General features: G+C 43.4%; 1 protein-coding gene across 3 annotated transcripts; it reads left to right on the top strand.

Annotated features, from left to right (window-relative positions):
• Positions 1-16111: 16111 nt before the first annotated feature.
• SYCE2 (synaptonemal complex central element protein 2) lies at positions 16112-22805 on the top strand. Of its 3 annotated transcripts, none has more exons than XM_020995383.2 (4): positions 16112-16191; positions 18131-18249; positions 21745-21955; positions 22481-22805. In XM_020995383.2, exons 2-4 carry the CDS (start codon positions 18137-18139, stop codon positions 22673-22675), a joined length of 519 nt encoding a protein of 172 aa, XP_020851042.1. In that variant the 5' UTR covers positions 16112-16191; positions 18131-18136; the 3' UTR covers positions 22676-22805. The 3 variants fall into 3 exon arrangements, with proteins under 3 accessions (XP_020851042.1, XP_020851040.1, XP_020851041.1); XM_020995381.2 differs by having other exon boundaries at positions 16123-16382; XM_020995382.2 differs by lacking the exon at positions 16112-16191 and adding an exon at positions 16430-17997.
• Positions 22806-23057: the final 252 nt, after the last annotated feature.

Raw genomic sequence — 23057 nt, 5'->3', positions numbered from 1 at the left:
AAAGCTGAAGGTTCTCACAGCTGAGGGGGTGCGACTACGGGAAGGGAGACAGGGCTGCTGGCGACAGCTGAGAGAAAGGAGCTGCTGTCACAGCACTGAAATGAATATTCTGCCTGCCCGATGTTCAGGCTTCCATGACACAGTGATGCTCCGCTGACACTTCCAGGGAGCTCGCAGCACTTGGCCAACCAACCCAGAGCAGCCACCACATTCCATTTGACTTTGCACCAAATGATCTTGAACTTCTTTTTTCCAGCTGTCTCCATTTCTGTCTACAAAGCCTGGGTCTTGCTGTTCATTCTAAGAAGCCTGACAGCATGGCAGAGTGGGGAGCATGCTGGCCTTGCTGTCAGAGGTAAAAGGAGAGGGTTGGACCAGCAGATTTCTGGGCCTGCTTCCAGCTCTAAATTTTGTCCCAGCTTTGAATCCCAGCTCTGTTATTTGTTACCCATAGGGCCTTGAGCAAAACTAAGGCCCATCCCTGAGCCTCAGCTTTAGTCCTAGACTCAGAAGTCAGAAAGACCTAGGTTTGAATCCCACTTCTGAACTCCCCCACCCTCACTGGGTGACTCCAGATGAATCATTTAAACCTTTCGAAATCTCAGTTTCCTCATCTGTAAAATGAGGAGCATAATAGCTGGAGTGATTTCCTCACAGGACTGTTGCCAAATGAGGTCACTCTCATAAAGTACTTTACAAGCGTTAAAGAACCATTTAAATAATAATAACCAAGTGGCCGGAACCACCTTGGCACAACCTGCTTGCCCAGTCACTAGAAGGAAAGTTTTTTGTAAATTGGAGGGACAATCCTGTCCCGGGGAAAGAAATCTCAATATCTAGGCTGGGGTCCAGACTGTGCTTCTTACTATCTGGGTAATCTTAAGAGCCACCCTGTCTAAAAACCACCTCCCATTCCCAAGAGATTGTCGTAGAGATGGTGAAGGAAATCACAGTACAAAGACACTGAGCTAAAAAGTGAAAGGGTGCACAGGAGAGCCCCCCTGTGGCAGGCAGAGAGAGCTGCACCACAAGCGGAACCATATAGGGAACATGCAATGGGGAGGGGTCTTCTGAAAGCCAGAAATCGAAGTCTGTGGACTGCAGTTCATTCACTTTCACTGAAGCTGCTTGTCTGGTTCAGCTTGCTCGGGGCCCCTCCAGCTGGCTCCAGTTCGCTCATGTGTATGTTTGCTCTTGCCTTCCTTCCTCAATGTCTCTTGCACAAAGAGATTTCCATTCCTGGGGAAATGAGCCCATCCCATATTTCCTACTGGACTGGGGTCCAGGTGGGGAAGTCCATGCCGTGGACAAGTTAGGAGAAACATGGTGGGCCATAGACCTTGTGGTTCTCCTTCTCTTTCCTACTTCCTCATGGCCCCAAAATCTCAGCTAAGTCCCTTTCTGAGTTACAGGAACCAGAAGCCCAGGGTTCTGTTAAATCTCCAGGCACTTTGGAACAAAGGTTAAGGTTTTTAGCCAGTGTTACATGTATCCCTTCTCTTCTCTGGGTTCCCATTTCCCAATTTAAAAACAAGTAGGTTGAACTACACCTCTAAGTTTCCTTCAGTCCAATGAATCCTATGATCCTATGACTGGCCCCACATCTATCCGCAGCTGTACAGAGGAATAAGTATGAAGGCAGGAGGCAGGAAACCAGATGTATGAAGGAGGAGAACCCTCCCAGCACAACTCATCTTCCCTGTTGCCACCTTCAGATGAAGACTCAGACTTGGTTTGGAGATGTTCCAGGAAATGCAGGCATTGACATGAAAATAGTTCTGTTCCATTAAAAAAAAAAAGAATTCTATTTCCATGAATTTACCAGCAATCCACTCATTGGCCCCCGGGGGCATTGGCAAGGCCATATTCTCCCTGGGCAGCCTTTTCAGCTCTCTGCCAATCTACAGGACCTCCCCCTTGCTTTTAAAGTTGGAAGTAAAATCACACTTCTTGCTTTGAGGACACAGGTGGGAGAGAGGCAGGCCAGGCTAGCCTTCCAGCTACTTTTCTAGGCTCAATCAACAAGCATTTATTAAGGGCTTATTACGTGAAGCTAGGGGGTGGCATAGTGCACCAGTCCTAGAGTCAGGAAGACCTGAGTTCAAATCCAGCCTCAGACACTTATTAGCCATGTGACCCTGGGCAAGTCATTTAACTACATTTGCCTCAGTTTCCTCATCTATAAAATGAGCTGGAGAAGGAAATGGCAAATAACTCCAGTATCTTGGCCAAGAAAATCCCAAATGGGGTCATAAAAAGTTCAGTCAACTAATTGACTGAACAACAATGTGTTAACAAATGTGGTAAACACTGAAGATACAAAGAAAAGTTTAAAATAGTCTTTGTTCTCAGAGGGGCTCACATTCTAATGGGAGGGTTTATGAATAAATGTAACTTATTTACAATGTATAAATTAATAGGTAGATACAATATGTACACAGAATAGATGATAAGTAACTGGGAAGACTAGCAGCTCAAAAGGAAAGCCTCCTGCAAAATTTGTTGTTTGAGCTGAATCTTAAGAGAAACCAGAGATGCTAAGAGACAGCACCGGGGGAGGTAGAGCATTCCAGACCTAAGGAGAGCCAGAAAAGAGGCTCAGAGGTGGCTGCTGGAACAGCAAGCGTTGTCCAGCCACAAAGGGCAGACCACAGACTGGGGCAAAAAGAGTGATAGGTGAGAATACTGGAAAGATAGGAAGGGGCAAGGTTGTGATTTGCTTTAAACACTAAACAGAGGAGTTCATATTTGACTGTAGAGGTGAGTGATAGGGAACAATTGGAATTTGTTGATTAGGGTGGTGACACAGACTTGTGATTTAGGAAAATCTCTTTGGTATCTGTGTGGAAAATGGATTGAAGTGGCTAAAGAGTTAAGTCAGGGAGACCAATTAGGAGTCTATTGAAATAGTCTAGGAGAGAGGTGAGGGTCTGAACTTGGGTGGTGATTGTGTAAATGGAGAGAAGGGATTTTTGGAGAGCTATTGGGAAGGAACAAAATTTGACAACTGATTGAATATGTGGGAAGAGAGAAAGTGAACAATGAGGTTGTGAGGCTGGTTGGTGGCTGAAAGGATAGTGGTAATAGTGATAGGGAAGTGATAGGGATCTTCAGAAGTGATGAGATATAAGGGAAAGAGAATAATTCTGTTTTGGAAATGTTTGGAAATGCCTATGGGGTATCCATTTCAAAATGTCCAATAGGTAGTTGGTGATTGGAATAGATAGACTTGGGAATCATCTGCACAGAGAGACAGTAATTGAACCCATATGAGCTGATGAGATCACCAACTGAGAAATTGTAGAGAGAAAAGAGGAAGGGGTGCAAGACAGAGCCTTGGGGGACATCCATGATTAGTGAGTGTGACACAGATAAAGATCAAGCAAAGGAAAATAAGAAGGAAGAAAGAGACATAGACACAGTTGTTCCACCAATAGCAGAGACAATCCCTGTCCATATTACATTTAATTCATTTCCTTCTTTAAAATTAAAAAAAAAAAAGCAAAAACCGAAAAGAAACCATGGGGTTCTTAAAGCTGCCATGGCTTCATAAATGAAATGTTATTGATTTCTCTTTGTCCTTGAGTCAAGAAAAAGTCTGAGATAGATGGCTGCTGATGGCAAAGTACACCTCACAGACATCTGATTTGGTCTCTTGCTTAACCAATAAAGAAAGCAGACTCAGATTGGATCTGGCTGGAAAGGCAATTAGATATTTATACCCTGAGAGATTAGCACAGTGCCTGGCATATACCAAACCCTTAGTAAATGCTTGTTCACTTGCTTTTATGTTCCCTCTCTTTCTCTTGGGAACTCTGGATACCTAGGGCTCTCATTTTAAAGTGGGAACAAAACATACCTCCTCCTCCCCTTCTTTTATTCCTAGGCTCCTTTTCTCCTCACCCTCTAAGTCCAGAAGGGTATGTGAGGGTCCACAGCTATTTGAGTCCTTTTCCATCTTCTTTATTCCTATTCAAAGCGATTGGTAATAATATTTACTTCAATACTCCAGGGACTATGGTTTTGTCATTAGAGGTGCTCTCTACCACCTACACAGTGCTTAGCGCAGTGCCTGACATATAGTAGGTGCTTAATAAATGTTTGTTGACTCAACACAAAGCTATGTTTTAGTAGATGGTTTAATGAGTTGCTCTGGTCATAAGAATTCACTGTCTGGTGATCAACCTGCCAGTAATGAGCTTATTCTGAATTTAGCTGGTCCTCAGATAATGGACAAGCATCTAGACTTTCCCTGGGTCATGGTTCAGTCTTTCCAGCTTGGGTAAAACCAGTCAGGGCTTGTGATGCACTGGAACAGCCTTGGAGAAACCACGGTCCATATCATGATACAGAAAAGGGGTGCGGATTTTGGTGGGGGAGTAATAATATTGAAATAACAAGAGCGATTATTTTATAGTATTGAACATAGGGCAGCTAGGTGGCACAGTGGGTAGAGTGCCTGGCCTGAGGCTAGGAAGATGTATATATTATATTATATATTATATATTATATATTATATATTATATATATTATACACACACACACATACATACACACACACATCTTGTCTCCCCAATAAGAAAATAAACCTCTAAGGGTTGGACCCTCTTTGTGGAAAGTCATTTAAACCCTCTGAGCTTCAGGCAGAGCAGTGGATAGAGCACCAGGCCTGAAGTCAGAAAGACTAATCTGGCCTCAGATGCTTACTAGCTGTGTCATCCTGGATAAGACACTTAACCCTGTTTGCTTCAGTTTCCTCCTTGTAAGAATGAATTGAAAAAGGAAATGGCAAACCACTCCATTACCTTTGCCAAGAAAACACCAGATAAGTCACGAAGAGTCAGACATGACTAAAAAATGACTAACAACAGAAAAAAAAGCACTGAACAATGACAAAACCCTCCACCATCATCTCAGATGATCCTAACTGCAACCTTGTGAACATATAGTTAAAGAATACCAGCTCTGAAGTCAGAGGCCTTGGGTTCAAAACTTGGTTCCATAAGTGACTCTAGGTGTCGCAGTGGATAGAGCACCAGCCCTGGAGTCGGGAGGAATTGAGTTCAAATCTGGCCTCATATACATGATACTCACCATCTGTGTGACCCTGGGCAAGTCACTTAACCCTGATTTCCTCAAAAAACACCCAAAAAACTTGGTTCCATCGCTTACTGCCTATGTGACCTTAGTTAAGTCATGGCTTTCTGGTTCTCAGTTTTCTCACCTGTAAAGTGAGGGGTTTGGACCATATGACCTGTAAGATCCCCTTCATCTTTAAATCTAGGACCTTAAACTGAGGCTTCATAAAGTCCAACTTCATATAGTAAGCAAATGACACCAAGAATACTGGATTTGGAGTAAGGATGCTTGACCTGAAATTCTGGCTCTGCTAGTTAGTATCTATGTCTCTTTGGGAAAGTCCCTTCCCCTTCCCTATCCTTTGTTTCCTTATCCTTAAAATGAAAGGTTTAGATTAGATAATCTTTAAGATTCTTCCCAGCTTAAAAATCCTATGATCCTCTGAGAATTCTCATTAATTTGACTGCTGCCACTAATTTAGAATCTATAATCACTTAGGCTAGGTCTGGACAGAAGTTAACATCTGTACTAGCTAGAAAAAAAGGAGGATGCCATAATCTGCTAATCATATTTCAGGGAGATCATAAAACTCAATAGAACAAACTGTTTGCAAACAGATGGGAAATATTCATTTACATGTAAATAACTGATATGTTAATCACACACTATTCTTATCAAAGTATTCATTCAAGCGCGCCCTCTGCTGGGCAATATGGGTTTTGCAGAGTTGGTCAGGAGCACATTTGTAATACCCATCTTTATGGCACTTTAAGCTTTACAAAGTGCTTTTGCCTTTGGAGTGGTTTGCCTCTAGAGCAATCTGGCCACCCCCTTCTCACATTGCACCACCTGGACCAGTTCGAGACGATGGGTCCTGCTTTGGGAGCCAGAGGCCAGACCCTTTCCTTGCCCCGCTCCCCTTCAGTTTGTTGCTCCCCAACTGGTCCCATGAGACAAACCAGTTGGCTGCTTGTTGGTTGAGTGACATATTCAGAAAACCAGAAGTGGATGCTAGAAAAATTTTTTTAAAGGAACCAACACACTGGTTGGGGATGGATGACCAGGTTCCTAAACCCCAAAGCAATGATGCTGCTTAGAGGCAACATAGATCATTAACCAGTTTTGTGAATGCAGTTCATATTCCAGAAAATCTTTAGCAAGAAAGCAGATAAGGAAATCTAGCATACTGTTATTCAGGAGTTCTAACCCACATTAGATGATTTGGAAATCTCCACTCCAGTAGAATTAGGTCAGAATAAGGAATAAATAGTGTTCATGTCCCTTGATTTTCCACACTTACTGAGAGATGCTAGTGACAAAAAATACTGCATTATTTCAAGATATTTCTCTTTATTAAGTCCTGATCTGTGTGATGCTAATGAGCCTTGATAAAAAACAAACAGTTTGAAGTGGAAAACAAAACAAAGGAAAAAAAACACAAAGCACTTTTTTCACAACAGCTCTTTAAGATAAATAGGATCAGTATTATTACCCTCATTTCAAAGATGGGGCAACTAAGACTTGAGATTAGAGATTAGACCAGATAAAGTATTTATTGAGCTCTTACCGAACAAAAGGAAAGACAGTCTTAACCACAAGGAGCTTACATTCAAATTGGCGCAGACAATATCTTAAAGTGAAAATGACAAGAAAGGTACCCAACATAAGGACAAGGTATGAAAGTCTAAAGAGTCAGGAGCAAAAACCAGGTTAAAAGGAAGCATGGCTGACATGGGCACTTCCTTAGATGGAGGCTGCCTGCAGGAAAGCACCAATCTTAGGAGGGGGTCACAGGGGTTGAGGCACTCCCAACTTGAGAAGACAACAGGGATGGGTGGAAAAATGTTGGAGGAAGCATCAAAGGCCAGAGAGTCAGGAATAGAACAGGATTAGAAGTGATCAAATGAGTCCAGAGTCCCCCTGGGTCACATAGACAAAGAATATACATAAGTGTAATAAATATTTCACTAACTCAGACTGACCCTATGCCTCATTATGCCTTATATAGAATGGAGGAGAGTTGACTTTTGGCATATTGTTAATAGATTTGGATAAAAGAAGGCCAGTCACTAGCAGGAACATCCCACCATATGTTCACCCCAGAGACTGATGGAGGGGCCTGTTTTTCCCATGGCATTGCCTTAATTACTTTTCCCAGAATGGAGGAACTAGTGGGCAGTTCTCTTTTGGCATTGCCAGTTGTTAGTTTTCCAAGATTTGCCAGAAATAAGTTTTTCACTGTAGAGTTTAATGTCCCCATTAAACAAATCCACTTACAGCCCTTCTGAGCCACAAAGATATCAGGCAGGCAGGCAGGCAGCAAACAAACAAGAAGTTATTAAGTGCCTATCATGTGCCAGGACTTAGTGGCAGCTAGGTGGCCCAGTGGATAGATAGAGCACTGGGCTTGGAGTCAAAAAGACTCATCTTCCTGAGTTCAAACCTGGCCTCAGACACTTACTATGTGACCCTGGGCAAGTCACTTAACCCAGTTTGCCTTAGTTTCCTTATCTGTAAAATGAGCTAGAGAAGGAAATGGCAAACAACTCCAGTATCTTTGCCAAGAAAAACCCAAATGGGGTCACAAAGAGTCAGACAAGGCTGAAAAGATTGGACAACAACAACAAATATGCCAGGCACTGTGCTAAGCACTACTGATACAAAGAAAGGCCAAAAACCAAAAAAAACACCCCAGTCCCTGTCTAATGGGGAAGACAACAGCAGACAGGTATATATAAACAAGACAAAGAGATTGGATAAATTGGAGAGGCTATATAAATTAGAGAGACACTACCATTAAGGGGATTAGGACAGGCTTCTTGCATAAGATGAGATTTTTTTGTTTCTGGGACTTGAAGGAAGCCAAAAGGAGACCAGGAGGGGAGAGTGTTCCAGGTTTGAAGCTTTCTCAACTGCTGCTCTGGCCTCCTCTGTTTCTTCCCCTGACACTCCTCCCTGGAAGAGTATGAGGGCAGGTAGATCAGTATTTGAGATATGCTACCCATTCCAGTTCCTTAATTGAGGTGTAGCTATAATAGGGATGCACAAGCTTTCCAAATAGGAACATGGAAGAAATCCAACCTTTCTTGTCTTTTTGAAACCTCCAAAATGGAGTGTAAGGTAGCATAAGACATGATAGGAAAAGATTTGGAGTCAGAGAACCATAGTTCAAATCTGGTCTCTGCTGGTTATTTGTCAAATGACCTTGAGTAAGTAACTTCCATCTGTGGGTCTTAGTTTTGCTATTTGCAAAAAGAGTGGACTGGGCTGGATAATCTCAGCCAGCAGTAAAATTCTTCGGATTTTTTAAAAAGTTAACATTTATATAGCACTTACACCACAGTGCCAGGCACTACATTAAGTACTTTACAATTATTATCTCATTTGACCTTAGGAGTTAGAGTTGTACCCAGGATCTTCAGAATAGCTCCTGCCTTCTCATCATGCCTTTGTTTTCTTGGGTTTCCAGATATTCCCTTCTCTAGGCCAGGCACCCACCCCTGTGAGATGGTGGCCAGTTTCCCATCAGCCTGAGGTAGTTCAGCACTCCCATATGGAGTGAATGCTGGCTCAGCTGTCTCCCTGCATGGTGTTTGGTTCTACTCCTTTCCAGGAAGGATGAAGGGTCCTGGGCCCCCTAGCATGTGGCCCTGGCAACCTGCCACCTGTGGTAGTACCTCTGTCACACCCACAGGCTACACTATCTGCCTGTTCTTTGGCTCTCAGACGTTATCTCTGGCTGCCATGCTGCCCATGTACAGCCAGCATCCAACTCTATGCCAACCCCTGGGGGACCCACTGCCAGAAGCTCAGAAAGATATTCTACATCAGTCTTCAAAATGCAGATGCCCACAATGAGAACTGAATGGTGATGGATGGATCTTTTATGCAGCTGACTCTCAAACCTATATATCCATCCCCAACCTCTCTCCAGGGCTCTGGTCTCAAATTTCCTGGCTCAGAAAGTATGATGGCTGCAAACCACCTCCTGGCAGGACCTTAAACACAAAGTATTAAAAACTTGACTCATCTTCTTCCTCTCAAAACTTTCCCTTCCTCTAATTTCCTCATTTGAGTTGAGGACACCACCACTCTTGCACTCACCTAGACTTGAAATCTTGGCATAATCTTTGACTTTTCTCTCTCCCTTATTCCCCCACCTCCAAGCACAGAGTGATTCATTGGAAAGAGTGCTATATTTAGATGTAGACAGCCTGGCTTCAAATCCTGTTGCTTCCACCTTGGGTAAACCCATTTAACCTTGTGGGGCTGTTTCCTTATTTGTAATACGAAGACTACGGGGGCCTAGACTTGATGGTCTCTAAGGTTCCTTTGGACTCTATATCTACAATTGCCGTGATAAGTTCTGCTATTTCTTTTTTTTTTTAATCTTTAAAAAATTGCTCATGGAATCTTTTAAGCTATTTTAAATAAATACATTTTACTGAAACCAATTATTGTCTTTACATTACAATCATTTCAACATCCCTCCTCCATTGCTGTTACTGTTTGTCCTTCGGGATCTGGAAGAAGACCAATGACCTCAGGAGGGTGATGTCTTGACTTGCAAGTGAATTGGATTTAAATGAGGCAGAGCTGTGCAGAGTCATCAGCTCATTCTGTCCCCCAGAGTCATCAGAGTCCAGTGGCAAGATATAGGTCAGGATGACTGAAGATGGCCCCAGATGCAGTGGGAGACCTCGGCCTTTTTAAGCTAAGGTCTTTCCTAGGTCACAGTTATTGGAGGCAACACCCATTCAGTAGTTAAAGCATAGGTAAGAATTGAGGTAAAAGATAGCCTGCTTTGATTTGACAAAAAAATCGATCGGGGAGGGGAAGACCCTCAGAGTTTCTGGCTAGAACAGAAATAATTGTTATTTACACTCACTCTAAGCCAACAAAGCCCTCCTTTATAACCCTAAATTAAATGAAATATCTGACAAAATGACTACATCTGACAATGTATGAGAACTGAATGTATCCGTATACAATGTGATATGATATATACAGTATTCTGTCCTAGAACTTCCCCACCTCTCTCAGAGACTTTCATTGGTTTTTCCAGATGCACAGGGTTCAAATTCCTTTTAGTGATTTTTTCATTTATGTTGTTGCATTCATTAGATATGTTCTTGGTTCTGCTTATTTTAGTCTGCATCAATTCATACAAGTCTTCCTAATTCTCAACTATATATCATAGTTGGTCTTTGTTTTAAAAACCATTCTCCCATTGAGGGATATCCGCTTTGTTTCCAGTTCATTCCTACCACAGAGAGTGCTGCTGTGAACTCTAGTGTGTATTGGACCTTTTTCTTTTTCTTTTTCTTCTTTTTACTTCCTTGTGGTTCATGTTCAGTAGTAGCATTGCAGGATCAAAGAGTACGGCAGCTGAATCATTTTTCTTGCATTATTCCAAGTTGAAATCCAGAATGGTTGGCCCACTTCCCAATTCCACTAACAGTGTATCAGTATAAGTTCTATTATTTCTACCACTGTAACATTCCAAACATCTGTCTTCTCCTCTGCACTCCCACTCCAACAAACATGGTTTAGGCTCTCATTAAAGCTCATCTGGATTATTATTTTCTGTTGTTGTTGCTTGGTTGTGTCTCACTCTTTGTGACCCTATTTGGGGTTTTCTTACTGGAGTAGTTTACCACTTCCTTCTCCAGCTCATTTTACAGATGAGGAAATTGAGGCAGGGTTAAGTGACTTGCCCAGGGTTACGTAGTTAGTAAGTGTCTGAGGCCGGATTTGAACTTGTGAAGATAAGTCTTCTTGACTTCTATCCACTGCACCACTCAGCTGCCTTCATTGTAAGTCACTTAACTGGTCACCGTATCTCCAGCTTCTCCACTTCCAGTCCTTCTCTAACACATTGCCTAATTCATCTTCTTAGTGCACTCATTTGATCATGCCATTCTTCTACTCAATGGTCCACCATTTCTTATAAAGTTTTAACTCTTAATTCCTTCAAGTCCTTCATAATCAAGTGCCACTTATCTTTACAGCTTTATTTCACAATAATAATTCCTCTACTCAATGGTCCACCATTTCTTATAAAGTTTTAACTCTTAATTCCTTCAAGTCCTTCATAATCAAGTGCCACTTATCTTTACAGCTTTATTTCACAATACATACTCTACATTATAGCTAAATTCAACTATTCTTTTTTTTTTAGCTAGGCAATGGGGTTAAGTGACTTGCCCAGGGTCACACAGCTAGTAAGTGTTATGTGTCTGAGGCTGGATTTGAATTCAGGTCCTCCTGACGTCAGGGCCGGTGCTCTATCCACTGCGCCACCTAGCTGCCCCTTAAATCCAACTATTCTTTACCCTGTTCTCATCCTCTACTTCTTCCCATACCTGGAATGTATTTTCCATCTCACCCCTTCCCAGACATATTGCCATCCATTGTGATAATAATAATAATAATAAGCATGTGTATAGCACTTTAAGGTTTACATAGGTTTTTTTTTCCCTTCAAATATATTGATTCCTTCATTTTATCCTTAACACAACTCTGGGAGATAAATGCTATTATTATACTTGTTTTATAGATGAGGAAACTAAGGCAAAAAGAGATTCGTTGACTTGGTCAGGGTCACAGAGCTAGTAAATGAGGCCAGATTTGAACTCAGGTCTTCCTGACTCTAAGTACAACATTTTATCTGCTCTACCACCTAGCTGCCCAGATTCTTCTTTCTACCAAGGTTCACCTGGTACATGGAGCCTCTGAAAGTGATCTCTTGCTTCTCAAGTTTCTTAGAACATTTTGTCTTTTTCCTCATCTTATCTTATCTTATATAATACTTACTTGCATGCTTGCTGGACATTGCCCAGCACCATTACATCATCGGATTCTAGAAGGATAAGATTTCCCTGTTTCATCTCTGTATCCCCAGGGCCTAAATCATAGTAGATATTTAATACATGGGAAATGAATTGAATCAAATTGAAAATGATTACATAAAATGCATCAGAAGAACTCTAAGCATATCTGAAGCAAATTCAGTTGTACGGGGAGGGGGACAGTTAGACCAAAGGTGCAGTCACATTGGGAGAACCCTTATTCTTGTTCCTACTCCCCCGTCTGAACCTCTTTTTGAGAAAAGCTGAGAATCACTCACACTATCATATAAAAATGAATAAGCCATCATTGCCTGGGAATCTAGAATAGAAACTTTAAAGAAAAGGAAAGTTACAAGGATGACTTTAGATATGTAAGATACTTACGTGATCCCTTTGACATTTGTGGCCCTGCAAGCAGATGAAATTGACTAAGATGTTGTTTTCCTTGAGCCTACAGAAAGGTAGCATGTCACTGTGTTAATTATCCAGAAAGAGAATGCAGTATTTGGCTTGCCCGACAGATGGCATTCTATTTGAGCCACCAGCTGTTTGTCTTTTGTTTCCTAAGAGGAATAATGGCGTGGGGTAGGGTGGGATGTGTGGGATGTCTTGAGTTGCTTATGAAGTGGATTTAGGTGAGGCAGAGTTTCCCAAAGTCATCAACTTCACTCTCTCTTCCAGAGTCATCTAAGTCCAGTGGCAGGACAAAAGTCAAGATGACTGGCAATTGTGGGGGATGCAGTAGATGACCTTGGTGCTTTAGATGTCTGGCTATTGGAATGAATTGTTCTCATCTGCCCATTCTACCAGTGGAAGTCTTCACATGCTTAGGGTAGACATCCCCCTAACTCACCGAGGGGTTTGAAGCCTGTTGGTTACCCTCAGCCTGATTTAGCCCATCTGCCAAGAAGGTTTACTGGGGTGTGGCCACTGTGCATGCTACAGCTTCCTGGAGCCACAGGTGAGAATGAGCCACCAGCACAGTAGCCTCTGCAGAGTGTCTCTGGAGCATTTCTGAGATAGCCTTCCTATCACAGCTGCAAATGCTTGGACTGCTTTCCACCTCCACCCTCATCCTCATCAACACTTAAGAAGGCTGCTTCAAGCACTGGCAATGACTGGATTCAGAATTATACTAGGGAATGAAAGGAAATATTACTAAAAACATAGAAACACGTGGGGCAGCTAGGTGGGGCAGTAGATAGAGCTCTGGCCTTGGAGTCAGGAGGACTGAGTTCAAATCTGGCCTCAGCTGTGTAACCTTGGGCAAGTCACTTAACCTCAATTGTCTCACCAAAAAAAAAAGGCTATAAATATATTTTATAATATTATATATATAATATGTATTATATATATAATATTATAAAATATATATAAATGAGGAATCTAGTCTGGACACAGCTGTAGAACCTGTGCCTAGTATCTGGTCTCTCTTGCCTCCGTTCAAACTCCACTGACATTCAAAGGACTCAGATATTTAACATACTGGGATCATATAATTTATTGACTAAAGCAAAAGAGGGAGAAAATGGGCCACAAGCTTCTGTGTGGCTCCATCTGCTTTTAGCCATCACATAAATTTCTTCCTGAATGTCCTCACAGAGCTTTAGAATATCAGGAGAAAATTCCCAAACCACCTACATCCACAGCTCCTGGAAAATGATTATAGGAAGAGGTATGGGTATATATCCCATCTCTGGATCATGAACTATGTAAGAAGAGAAAGCATTAAAAAGAGCATTGGAAATCAGTTTCCTCTTCTCAATTTACCAGCCCAACTAGATTCACAATAGCTGACATTTAGAATCCTTTCTTGATATGACTCGTGTCTTTGTTTCCCCTTAAGGATCAAAATCTATAGGCCACAGTCCTGGCTACCTTAGTCTATTTTACAAAAACCCAGCAGCCCCAAACCAATGACAGTGGCCACTTGCCCACAGTCATATGACAATCAGTCAAGTCAGTAAGCATTTATTATAGAGCTTACTATGTGCCAGGCACTGTGCTAAGAACTGGGAATATGAAGAAAGGCAAAAGACAGTCCCTGTTCTCAAGGAGCTCTCACTCTAAAGAAGGTTGACAATCTAATGGGGGAGGGGGAAAAGAGAGAATAATTGGGTCTAGAGCAGGGGTAGGGAACAGCCTCCAGGTCATATGTGGCCCTTTTATTAAGGGGATTTGTTCTGTGACGTTTGAATTTGGTCAAAGGGCCACACTTGCAGGTTAGAGGGCCACATGTGGCTTCAAGGCTGCAGATTCCCCACCCTTGGTCTAGAGGATGATGAAATCCTACAGCATGATGGGAAATGATGATATAGCTACTGTGGGCCCATCTTTAAATGAAGGAACCCAGAGATCTCACACATCTTCCCTCTACCTTCTCCAATCAGAGAGAGGGAGGAGCCCCAAGGGAAGGGGTTACTGAGGAGGTGAGAGTTTCAGAGCTGATGTGATCTTGTGGGAAGATGAATTTCTCAAGACAGTGACGAAGTCCAGAAGAGCAGCCAGGTGGGAAATGAGAAGAATCATTATGGGCATCATGGGCATGATGAGAAAGAGAATCATTGACCTCAGAGTGAGAAAGGACCATGGAGAGCACCCAGCCCAACTACATCATTTTATGGATGCAGAAACTGAAGCCAGACAAGTTAAGAAACTTGTTTAAAATTCCACAGATGTCATGCTGCACCCTGATTTTTCTTTTTCAAAACTTTTTGGGGCACCTGCCATCGAGATTCTTCCGAGGTGAGGGAGAGGGGGGAAGGGAATGTGCCACATCTGCCTGGTCTAGGGCTCCTATTGGGGAAAAGGAAACCTACCCCTCTCTGACTTTATGGTCAGTGCCTGTCTCTCACTGGATTTAGTGCCTATTTACAGCCCACAAGTCTGAGTGAAGTTTGCCTTCCCAGGAAAGGCCATTCCAATCCTGGTACCATATCACACCAGGAAGTTCCTATCAATCAGTCTTCAAAGATTCATTATGCACTACATAGTCCTTAGCATAGTCATTACATAGCGTAGCCCGGGACTATGCTAGACTCTGGAGATAGAATTTTACAAGTGAGATAGTTTCTGCTCTCTAGAAGCTTACCTTCTACTTGGTGTGTGTGTGTATAAAGTAGTAAAGTATGTACCTAGAAAGCAGGGCCTAGTTCTTATGATCTTTCAAGTGTGCACATGTGTGGAGTACTGCACATAGCAGGTGTTTAGTATTTGTTGAATTGAAAAGGAAATGATAGTAATAATAAGGGTAGCATTTATATGCTATTAATATTTATGTGCTATTAATAGCTAGTATGCCTACCATGTGCCAAACGTTTTACAAACATTATTTTATTTTATCCTCACAACAACTTTGAGAGGTAGGAGGCTATTATGACCCCCTTTTACAGCTGAGGACACTTGCCCAGGTTCACATTTGCCTCAGTAAGGCAAATGAGGATGAATTTGAACTTGTCTTCCTGCTCCAGCGCATGTGCACTATGGCGCCACCTACTGGCCCATTATACAACGCCTCCTATGTGTTCCGCATGAGCTAAGCACTTTTCAAATAGCTCTTCATTTGACTTTTGATCAAAGGGCCATAGAGCTTAAATTCAACAAACATTTATTCTGCTGCAAGGTGCTGGGGACGCAAAGAAAAAGACAGAAACAGTCCTGTCCTCTATCTTATAGTCTATTGATCAAGGCTCAAGGGGATTTATGGCTGGAGAGATCGCCTAATCTAGCCCCACCCCCATTTTGCAGAGGAGGAAACTGAGGCCCAGAGGGGTGATTTGATCAAGGTCACTGAGTCAGCAAAGGACTAATGAGATGCCCCCTGGTGGCGCTATAGGAAAGGGCCAGGATAAAAGTGGGGAAATCGTTTTGAAAAGCATTTTTTAAGGGTAAAAGCGGTGGGTGGTATCGCAATCAGGGAGGGAAGGCTCGCCCTTCCGGTCACTAACACTGGAGGGCTGGTGGTGAGGGGGGAGACGCGCACTACACTAAGGAAGGGGGGGGGAGAGCGCGCGGCATCGAGGGGCGGAGGCGCGCTCCACAGTAAGGGAGGGGGCGGGGCAGCCTCGGCGAGCGCGCGGCGGGCGAGGAGGGGCGGAGGCGCGCGCCATAGTAAGGGAAGGGCGGGGGAGCTTGCCGCGCGCCACACTAAGTGGAAAAAGGCAGTAGGGTAGCCTTGGCGCGCACGCGGCGGCGCGGCGGCGCATGCGCACTTGGCCGCGGCGGGAAGGCGGGACGGCCTGAGGCAGCGTACTCGGGAGGGGTATGCGCTCAGCTCTCGGCCTAGTCTGACCACGCTGCTTTGTTCTCGGGACCCAGGGCGACACCCCCGCTCCCCACCCCTGGCGGCGCCCCATTATTTAAGGAGCCTCCAGGAGCAGGAACCCGGCCCAGCGGAAGGACTGATGGATCGACAGACCGACAAACTGACCAACTGACTGAGGGAGGCCGGAGGTGTGACAGAAAAGCAGCAGGCCAGGGGGCCCGAAAACCTCATCCCTCCAAAGGCTGACAACCTCAGCCCCGGGGAGGGGGAGACCTGAAACCCTCATCCTCAAAAGCTGGGGGAGGGGGGAGGGGGACTTGAAACCCCTGTCTCCTCCCAAAGCTGAGGGCCCCAGTTCCAGAAACCCTCAGCTCCCCCAAACAGACAGGGAAGGACATGAAACCCTCATCCCTTGGAAAGCTGACAGCCTCAGCCCTGGGTGGGGAGGGAAGGAACACCCCAAAGCTGACAGCCCCCAGGCCAGGGAGGGACCCCCAAATCACCCTCTCTTAAAAAGTGACCTAGAGTTAGGGACCCAGAAACCCTTTTTCTGCCAAAATAGCTGCTTCAGTCCCAGAGTCAGAAACTTCATCCTTCAAAAAGCTGAATCCTGCCCCTGAGCCGGATATCTCCAAATCTCACATAACAGCCCCCCCTAAGTTAACAGCCCAATAGCTAGGTGTTGAAACCTTCCTTTCCCCCCAAATATCCTACCGTGGACCCAGGGGAGCAGAAAATCCTGTCCTTCTAAAAGCTAACAGCCTCAATCCCAAAGCTAGAGGGCATGAAATCCTTACCTCTCCCCCCAAAAGGATGGCAGCCTCAGGACCCTTTTTAACCCCACTAAAGCTCAGAAACTTTCATCCATGACTCATCCTCTCCCCTCCCACCCCCCACCAAAAGCCAGTAGCCTGACTCAGAAACCCTCTTCTCTCTTAGCTAGTACCTGAGGCCCAGAAACTCCTATCCCACCAAAGTTGACTACCTCAGACCCGGAGGACCCTTATCCTCCTGGAAATCTGGTCACCCCATTCTAGAGCTGAGACCAGAAACCCTCAAACACACGCACACCAATAAGGGTCAGCCCCAGCACCAGGGGTCCAAAAGTCCTCATCTCCCCAGATAGTTGATAGCCTCCAGCATCAGCAGTGCAGAATTCTCATCTCTCAGAAAGTTCACACCCTCAGCCTCATCCCAGAACCAGGGAGCCAGAACCATTATCCCCACAAAAAGCTGAGAACCTTAGTTCTGCCTCAGAGTCAGGTGACCTGTAACACTCACCTTCGAAGCTTAAAGCTCCCATCCCAGAGCCAGAGGACCTAGAAATTTCCTCTTTTTAAAAGCTAACAATCCCAGGCCAAGTCTAAGTGCTCTGTAAAAATGCCCTCACCCCATCCTGAGAAGCCAACAGCTCCAACTTTGCCCTAAAGCCAAGATACATTGTAATGCCCCTCCCCAAAAACAATAACCACAGCCTCCTATCCTAAAACCTGGGAAAACAGCAACCCCATCTCTACAAAGCCAACCTCAGTCCAGCCCCAGACATAAGCCTTCTGGTGATACAGCCTTGGACTCACAAGTTGGGCTCAAACAAATGTCTTTGGACTCCAACTTAAATTCAGGATGATCTGTTTCTGACTGGTGCTGAGAGAACTCACCTCCCACCCTCACTTCATCACACTGAATCTAGCCCTGCTTCCTCTCTGCCATGCAAAACAAGTAACTGACAGAAAACCCCAATAAAAGCAGTAATTAAACACCTTTTCCCTATTCCTTGGAATGGTCTGATTGGAGGGGAAGAAGGTAGGGGCACCATCTGCATCACTTTAATGCCAGGAAAGCATTAATTAAATAAATACTATTTATTGACAAATATAATATCTAGCCATATATCCTCAGGTACCTTTTCTGAGAGTCTGTTTCCCATTTTTTATAGACTGTCATGTCTGAACAAGACCTCAAAAATAAGGAACAGGATCAGTATCAGGATCAAGCAGGGCCTTCTATCTTCTCTGATTTAGGAAGAAGCAGCTCACCCTGTGAGGTACAGGGAAGGTAAGAATTCCTGGAGACTTTTCTAATTCTGCATTGAGATCTGTACTTCAGGACTAATTGGTAATGCAGGTCCTTCTCAGGTCCAGTCTTTGTAAGGAGCCCCCTTAGGCAAAGCCTGGTGCCAAACCATGCCCAATGGGGCAATGGTATATGTTGTTCCCAAGAAATGTCTATAGCAGGCCAAAGAAGGGACAAGAATTGTATAAGAATTAGGTGATATCATACTACAAAATGGTGAATCATGTTAAAGTAACTGAAAAATTAAGGAAAAGAGAATGTAGTGAGTGGAGTGATAGAATGAACTCAGAGCTAGAAATCAGAAAACCAGGGTTCAAGTTTCAGCTATGCTCCCAAATCACTGACTTAGGAAAAAAGTTTTGAGATGTTATGGTGCAGTGGAAAGAGTACTAGACTGGGAATCACAAGACTTGGATTCAACTCCTCATGCCCTCTTTGCTATGTGTGTGATGTCAGGCAACCTCTTTGAGACTCAGTTTTCTCACCTGTAAAATTCAGGTACTGAACTACATGACTTCTAAGTTCCCTTCCAGCTTGAACTCCATAATGCTGTTATCCCCTTAAGTTTCTGTTAATCGATATTCTATCCTTCTAAAAGCTAAACAGCCCCAATCCCAGAGCTGGAGCGCATGAAATCCTCAATCTCTGCCCACTCCCCCAAAAGGTGACAGTCTCAGTCTAGATTTGAGGCTCAGGACCCTTATTAACCCCACTAAAGCTCAGAAACTTTCATCTATGTCTCATCCCCTTCCTTCAATTTCCTCAATTCAACATTTAATAAGCACTCACCAAGTATCAGGTGATGTGCTAGGAGCTGGGTTTCCTCATCTGTAAAATCAGTAAGTTGGACCAGATGTTCTCTTGAGTTTCTGCTCTTGTTCCATGATCCTAAGTAAGTTGAGTGACGACACAACGAAAGAATATGACCCTATTCTCAAGGAGCTTGTAATCTAAAGAGAACAAAATCATATTAAAATATCAGGGGGGAAAGAGGTAAATGCAAAGGAGACCTTCAGAGAAATCTCTATGAAAAAGGAGATCACTTTCAGCTTGAGTGGGAGTTGTAACAGAAGGATTTGTAAGGAGATAACAGCTGAGTTGGGCCTTGGAGGAAGGAAGGGATTTCAGAAAACAGAAATAGGGTACAACCCAAGGTATGAGATAGAAAAAAGCTGTCTGTGAACAAGGAATGGAGAATAGTTGTTTGGCTGGAATGTAGGGTTCCTGAAGAGAAGTCGTTTGAGATACACCTGGAAAGGTGGCTAGGAGCCAGATTGTAGAGGGCCTTGAATATCAGGATCTGGATTTTATACTTTATTTGGTAGGAAATGTGAAGTGAATAAAAGTTGTTAATACGAGTAACGTGACCATAATAATTCATTAGAAAAATTACTCAGGCTGTAGTGTGAAGGAGTTGGGAGAAGGGAGAACCTAGAGGCAAGAAGACCAGTTAATGAAGGCAAAAGGTGCTGATGGCCTGAATTAGAATGTTTGCAGCAGGAAGGGACAGAAAGGGGCACACATGAAAGAAATAGATTTTGTACCCAGGTTCAACTCCCTTATGTTAAACATTTACTAAATTCAGACCTTAACAGGAAGAAGAGAGAAAGTTGGATTGTCTTTGGGCTTACTGATGGAAAGAATTCTGGGAAGTTCCTTCCATTTTTGACATTTTTTTTAATAAGGAGCTGAGTTCAAATTTAGTGTGGTCCAGTGCAAAGAGCACTGAATTTGGAGTTATTGGACTTGGGTTCAAATCTCAGCTCTCTCGAAGACCCTAGCTAGATCACTTACCTTCCATGGACCTCAGTTTCCTCATCTATAAATTGTAGGGAGTTGGACCAGACAACTTCTAAGGTTTCTTATAGCTCTAAAGCTGTGATCCTATGACAAAGTGAAATGACTTGTGGAAGGTCACAGGAATTAGTGATGAAGCTGGGACTTGATCTCAGGTTTTATGATCCCAGGCCAGCACTCTTTCTACTCTACCACTGCATCTCTAGAAATCTTTAATGTTCCCTCTAGCTCTGAAATGCTATCAATCTGAGTTTTAAGCCCTAATTTCCATTAAAAAGGCAGCAAATCTTTTCTCACTCAATCCAAACACGTTATATAAGAATAGTGGGTAGACCTAGTTGTCAAATGCTTAGCAGAATGATTAAATAGTTAGTTTATTTTATGGAGAAAGCTACATACTCATGCCTAGGCTCTCCATGCCCCTCCTCCCCTCCTGGAAGTGTTTCAGAGGAACATCACTGTGCCTGGAGCTGAAGATTTTGTCTTGTTCCTCCTCGAATGTTTGATTAACTGGCCACGTCTCTTGAGGGTTGCTGCCCGCGGTGTTCGTAAGTGGCATGTGTATTGTTTACTTGTATTTCTGTGAAAAGCGACAAAGCTAATCACAGCAGGCTTCTCTGGCTTCCACTCCAGCCAATCACAACTTTACCTTAACAGATGGCTTGGTTTACTGAGGCCTGTTCCCGCCACTGTTTCCGCAGGCGGAATGCCAGCACAGGCAAGGCTGTGGAACTGGATGTCCTAATCCTTCCAACAGCATTAGGGATTGAAGGAGATCCTGAGGACAGACTAGAATACATTAATGCAGCAGCGATTGATTGAGCCTCAGCTCACAGCCTTACACGCACAAGGATGTCAACATAAAGCCCTTTGCATGTGGGCTTCCTTCCCTGGACTCTATCCATGCCACCTCAACAGAACCCACTAAGGAAATGGGGAAGGAGAGGATTCATTTTTTTTTATTAAGCTAAATTGGCGAATGCAGGCACAGAGAGGCTTGTGATTAATTAGCATCCTGATTAATATGCAGCTGCCTTAGTATTAAGAAAAATTAAATATAAAAGAATAGATCCCCATGGGAGCGGCTAGCAAAATAAACATGATTTCTGGGAACATCTGATTTGGTCTTTTGTGTTATGGACAAATTTGAATGCACTGAATTAATCCAATCTTCTTCCATTTGCTTTGAGTCAAAGGAAAGATTCCATCATGAGATATCTTTCCTCATGTAGGAGTGGCTTTTGGCTATGAGCAGTTTGATCAAGATTTATTTTGGTAACTGGGGTGGGGGGGCAGGGAAAGCAACAAATCTCATTTTCTTTCATTTCAAGGTCTAAGACAGAAAAGAAAGAGCAGAGGAGTAGGGTGGGGATAGGGGTTCCTTTAATTCCTTCCCCACCCCCAGATTTGTGCCCAATGTCACTGTCACATAATGACGGAATTAGAAGGGTCTTAGAAATCTAGATTAGTTCCTTCAGCTATCAGGTGAGGAAATTGAGGTCTTGAGAAGGGAAATGAGTCACTCAAGGTCACACAGTGGCAGGGAAGACTTAAATCTAGGTCTCCGGAATTCTGGCTGCCTGCTCTGTCCACCACACCATGTAGGTTTCCCTCTCTTCAGATATGCCCCCATCTAGCCCTCTTAAACAGGCATTCTGCTCTTTCCCTTCTGTCATCCAGGCATAGATTTTCTAGCCCTTCACTGTCAGTCTCCAATGCAGACAGCCACACTGAAACCTTGGATGGGAAGACATCAAGTTTCTTTGCAGCTCTGGATGCCAGCATCGAAACTTTACAAAAAAGGGCCCAGCAGCTGATTGACAGCATCAATGAAAGCAGGCAGAAGGACCACACGCTCATGAGCAACTTCAGAGACAGCCTCAAGATGAAGGTAGAAAGCCTCAAGTAATAACTAGCCAGAAGTGTCAGACTTTTGAGAAACTGCTTGGACGATAGTAAAAGCACAACAGTTTGTTGGGCAGGGCCAGTTGCTACAGAGTTTTCTTTAAGGTAGGGGGTGTTCTTTCCCATAAGCCAAAACCAGAATCATTATCTCTCCAAAGATGAACTGGTGGTAACATTCAGTCCCAGATTTCTTATTCCTACTATTTGAGCTTTAGCAGCAATAGCCCCCACCTTCCAGGCTAAACATCGTTGTGAGCTTGAGTAAAACCCAGAGAAGTCTGACCATTTAGACAATGTTCATTCTTTGTTTTAGGGCTAATCCTTTTTGAAAATTTAAATAAAAAGTAGCTTGTATTTTTCCTACTCCATTATCTTAAGATGAGAGAGCAGCTTTTTACTGTCTCCAAGAGGAAAATGTTGCAGAAACACACAGAAAGGGCCTGTTTAGAATAAACATTTCATTTCTATTCCTGTTTAATTCCTAAAGAATATTTAACTTTTGCCTTCAAAGGTGTCAGATTTGGTTGAGAAGTTGGAAGAAAGGATGTATCACATTTATGATCATCATAACAAGCTCATTCAGGAGAAGCTACAGGAGTTCTCAGAGAAGATAGAGAAGATCAATAATTTAGAAATCGAGCTCAAACAAGTCTGCCACACTGTGGAAACTGTGTACAAAGACCTGTGTGTACAGCCTGAAATATGACAATATCCCAGGAAAAGAAGACCACCTGAAAAAGGAGTTGTAAATCAGTGAGCGTGAGAACAAAGCTAAGATGAAATTAAACATTGCACATATTACAACAATAAACACTCTTCTGTGCTGTTTCACGTGATATGATTTGCTCTTTAAACAGCTTATACCAGAAAGTACAAAATTGAATGGTTGTTAAAACTCACATAAACAAGTAGGTTGAGGGGCAGCTAGGTGGTGTAGTGGATAGAGCTCTGGCCTTGGAGTCAGGAGAACCTGAGTTCAAATGCGGCCTCAGACACTTAACACTTACTGGCTGTATAACCCTGGGCAAGTCACTTAACCCCAATTGCCTCACCAAAACAAACAAACAGGTTGAACTCTCCTTTGCAAG

This window comes from Phascolarctos cinereus, unplaced genomic scaffold, assembly GCF_003287225.1.
Source record: "Phascolarctos cinereus isolate Bilbo 61053 unplaced genomic scaffold, phaCin_HiC Scaffold_4;HRSCAF=312, whole genome shotgun sequence".
NCBI lineage: Eukaryota > Metazoa > Chordata > Mammalia > Diprotodontia > Phascolarctidae > Phascolarctos > Phascolarctos cinereus.
Note: the sequence above shows the minus strand (reverse complement) of the source record. Positions and strands in the feature narration are given on the sequence as shown.

Coding starts and splice junctions, on each gene's coding strand:
- SYCE2 (XM_020995383.2), top strand. CDS start 18,137: ATGTCTGAACAAGACCTCAAAAATAAGGAACAGGATCAGTATCAGGAT. Junction 18,250..21,744: donor CCCTGTGAGGTACAGGGAAG/GTAAGAATTCCT, acceptor TCTGTCATCCAG/GCATAGATTTTCTAGCCCTT. Junction 21,956..22,480: donor GAGACAGCCTCAAGATGAAG/GTAGAAAGCCTC, acceptor TTGCCTTCAAAG/GTGTCAGATTTGGTTGAGAA.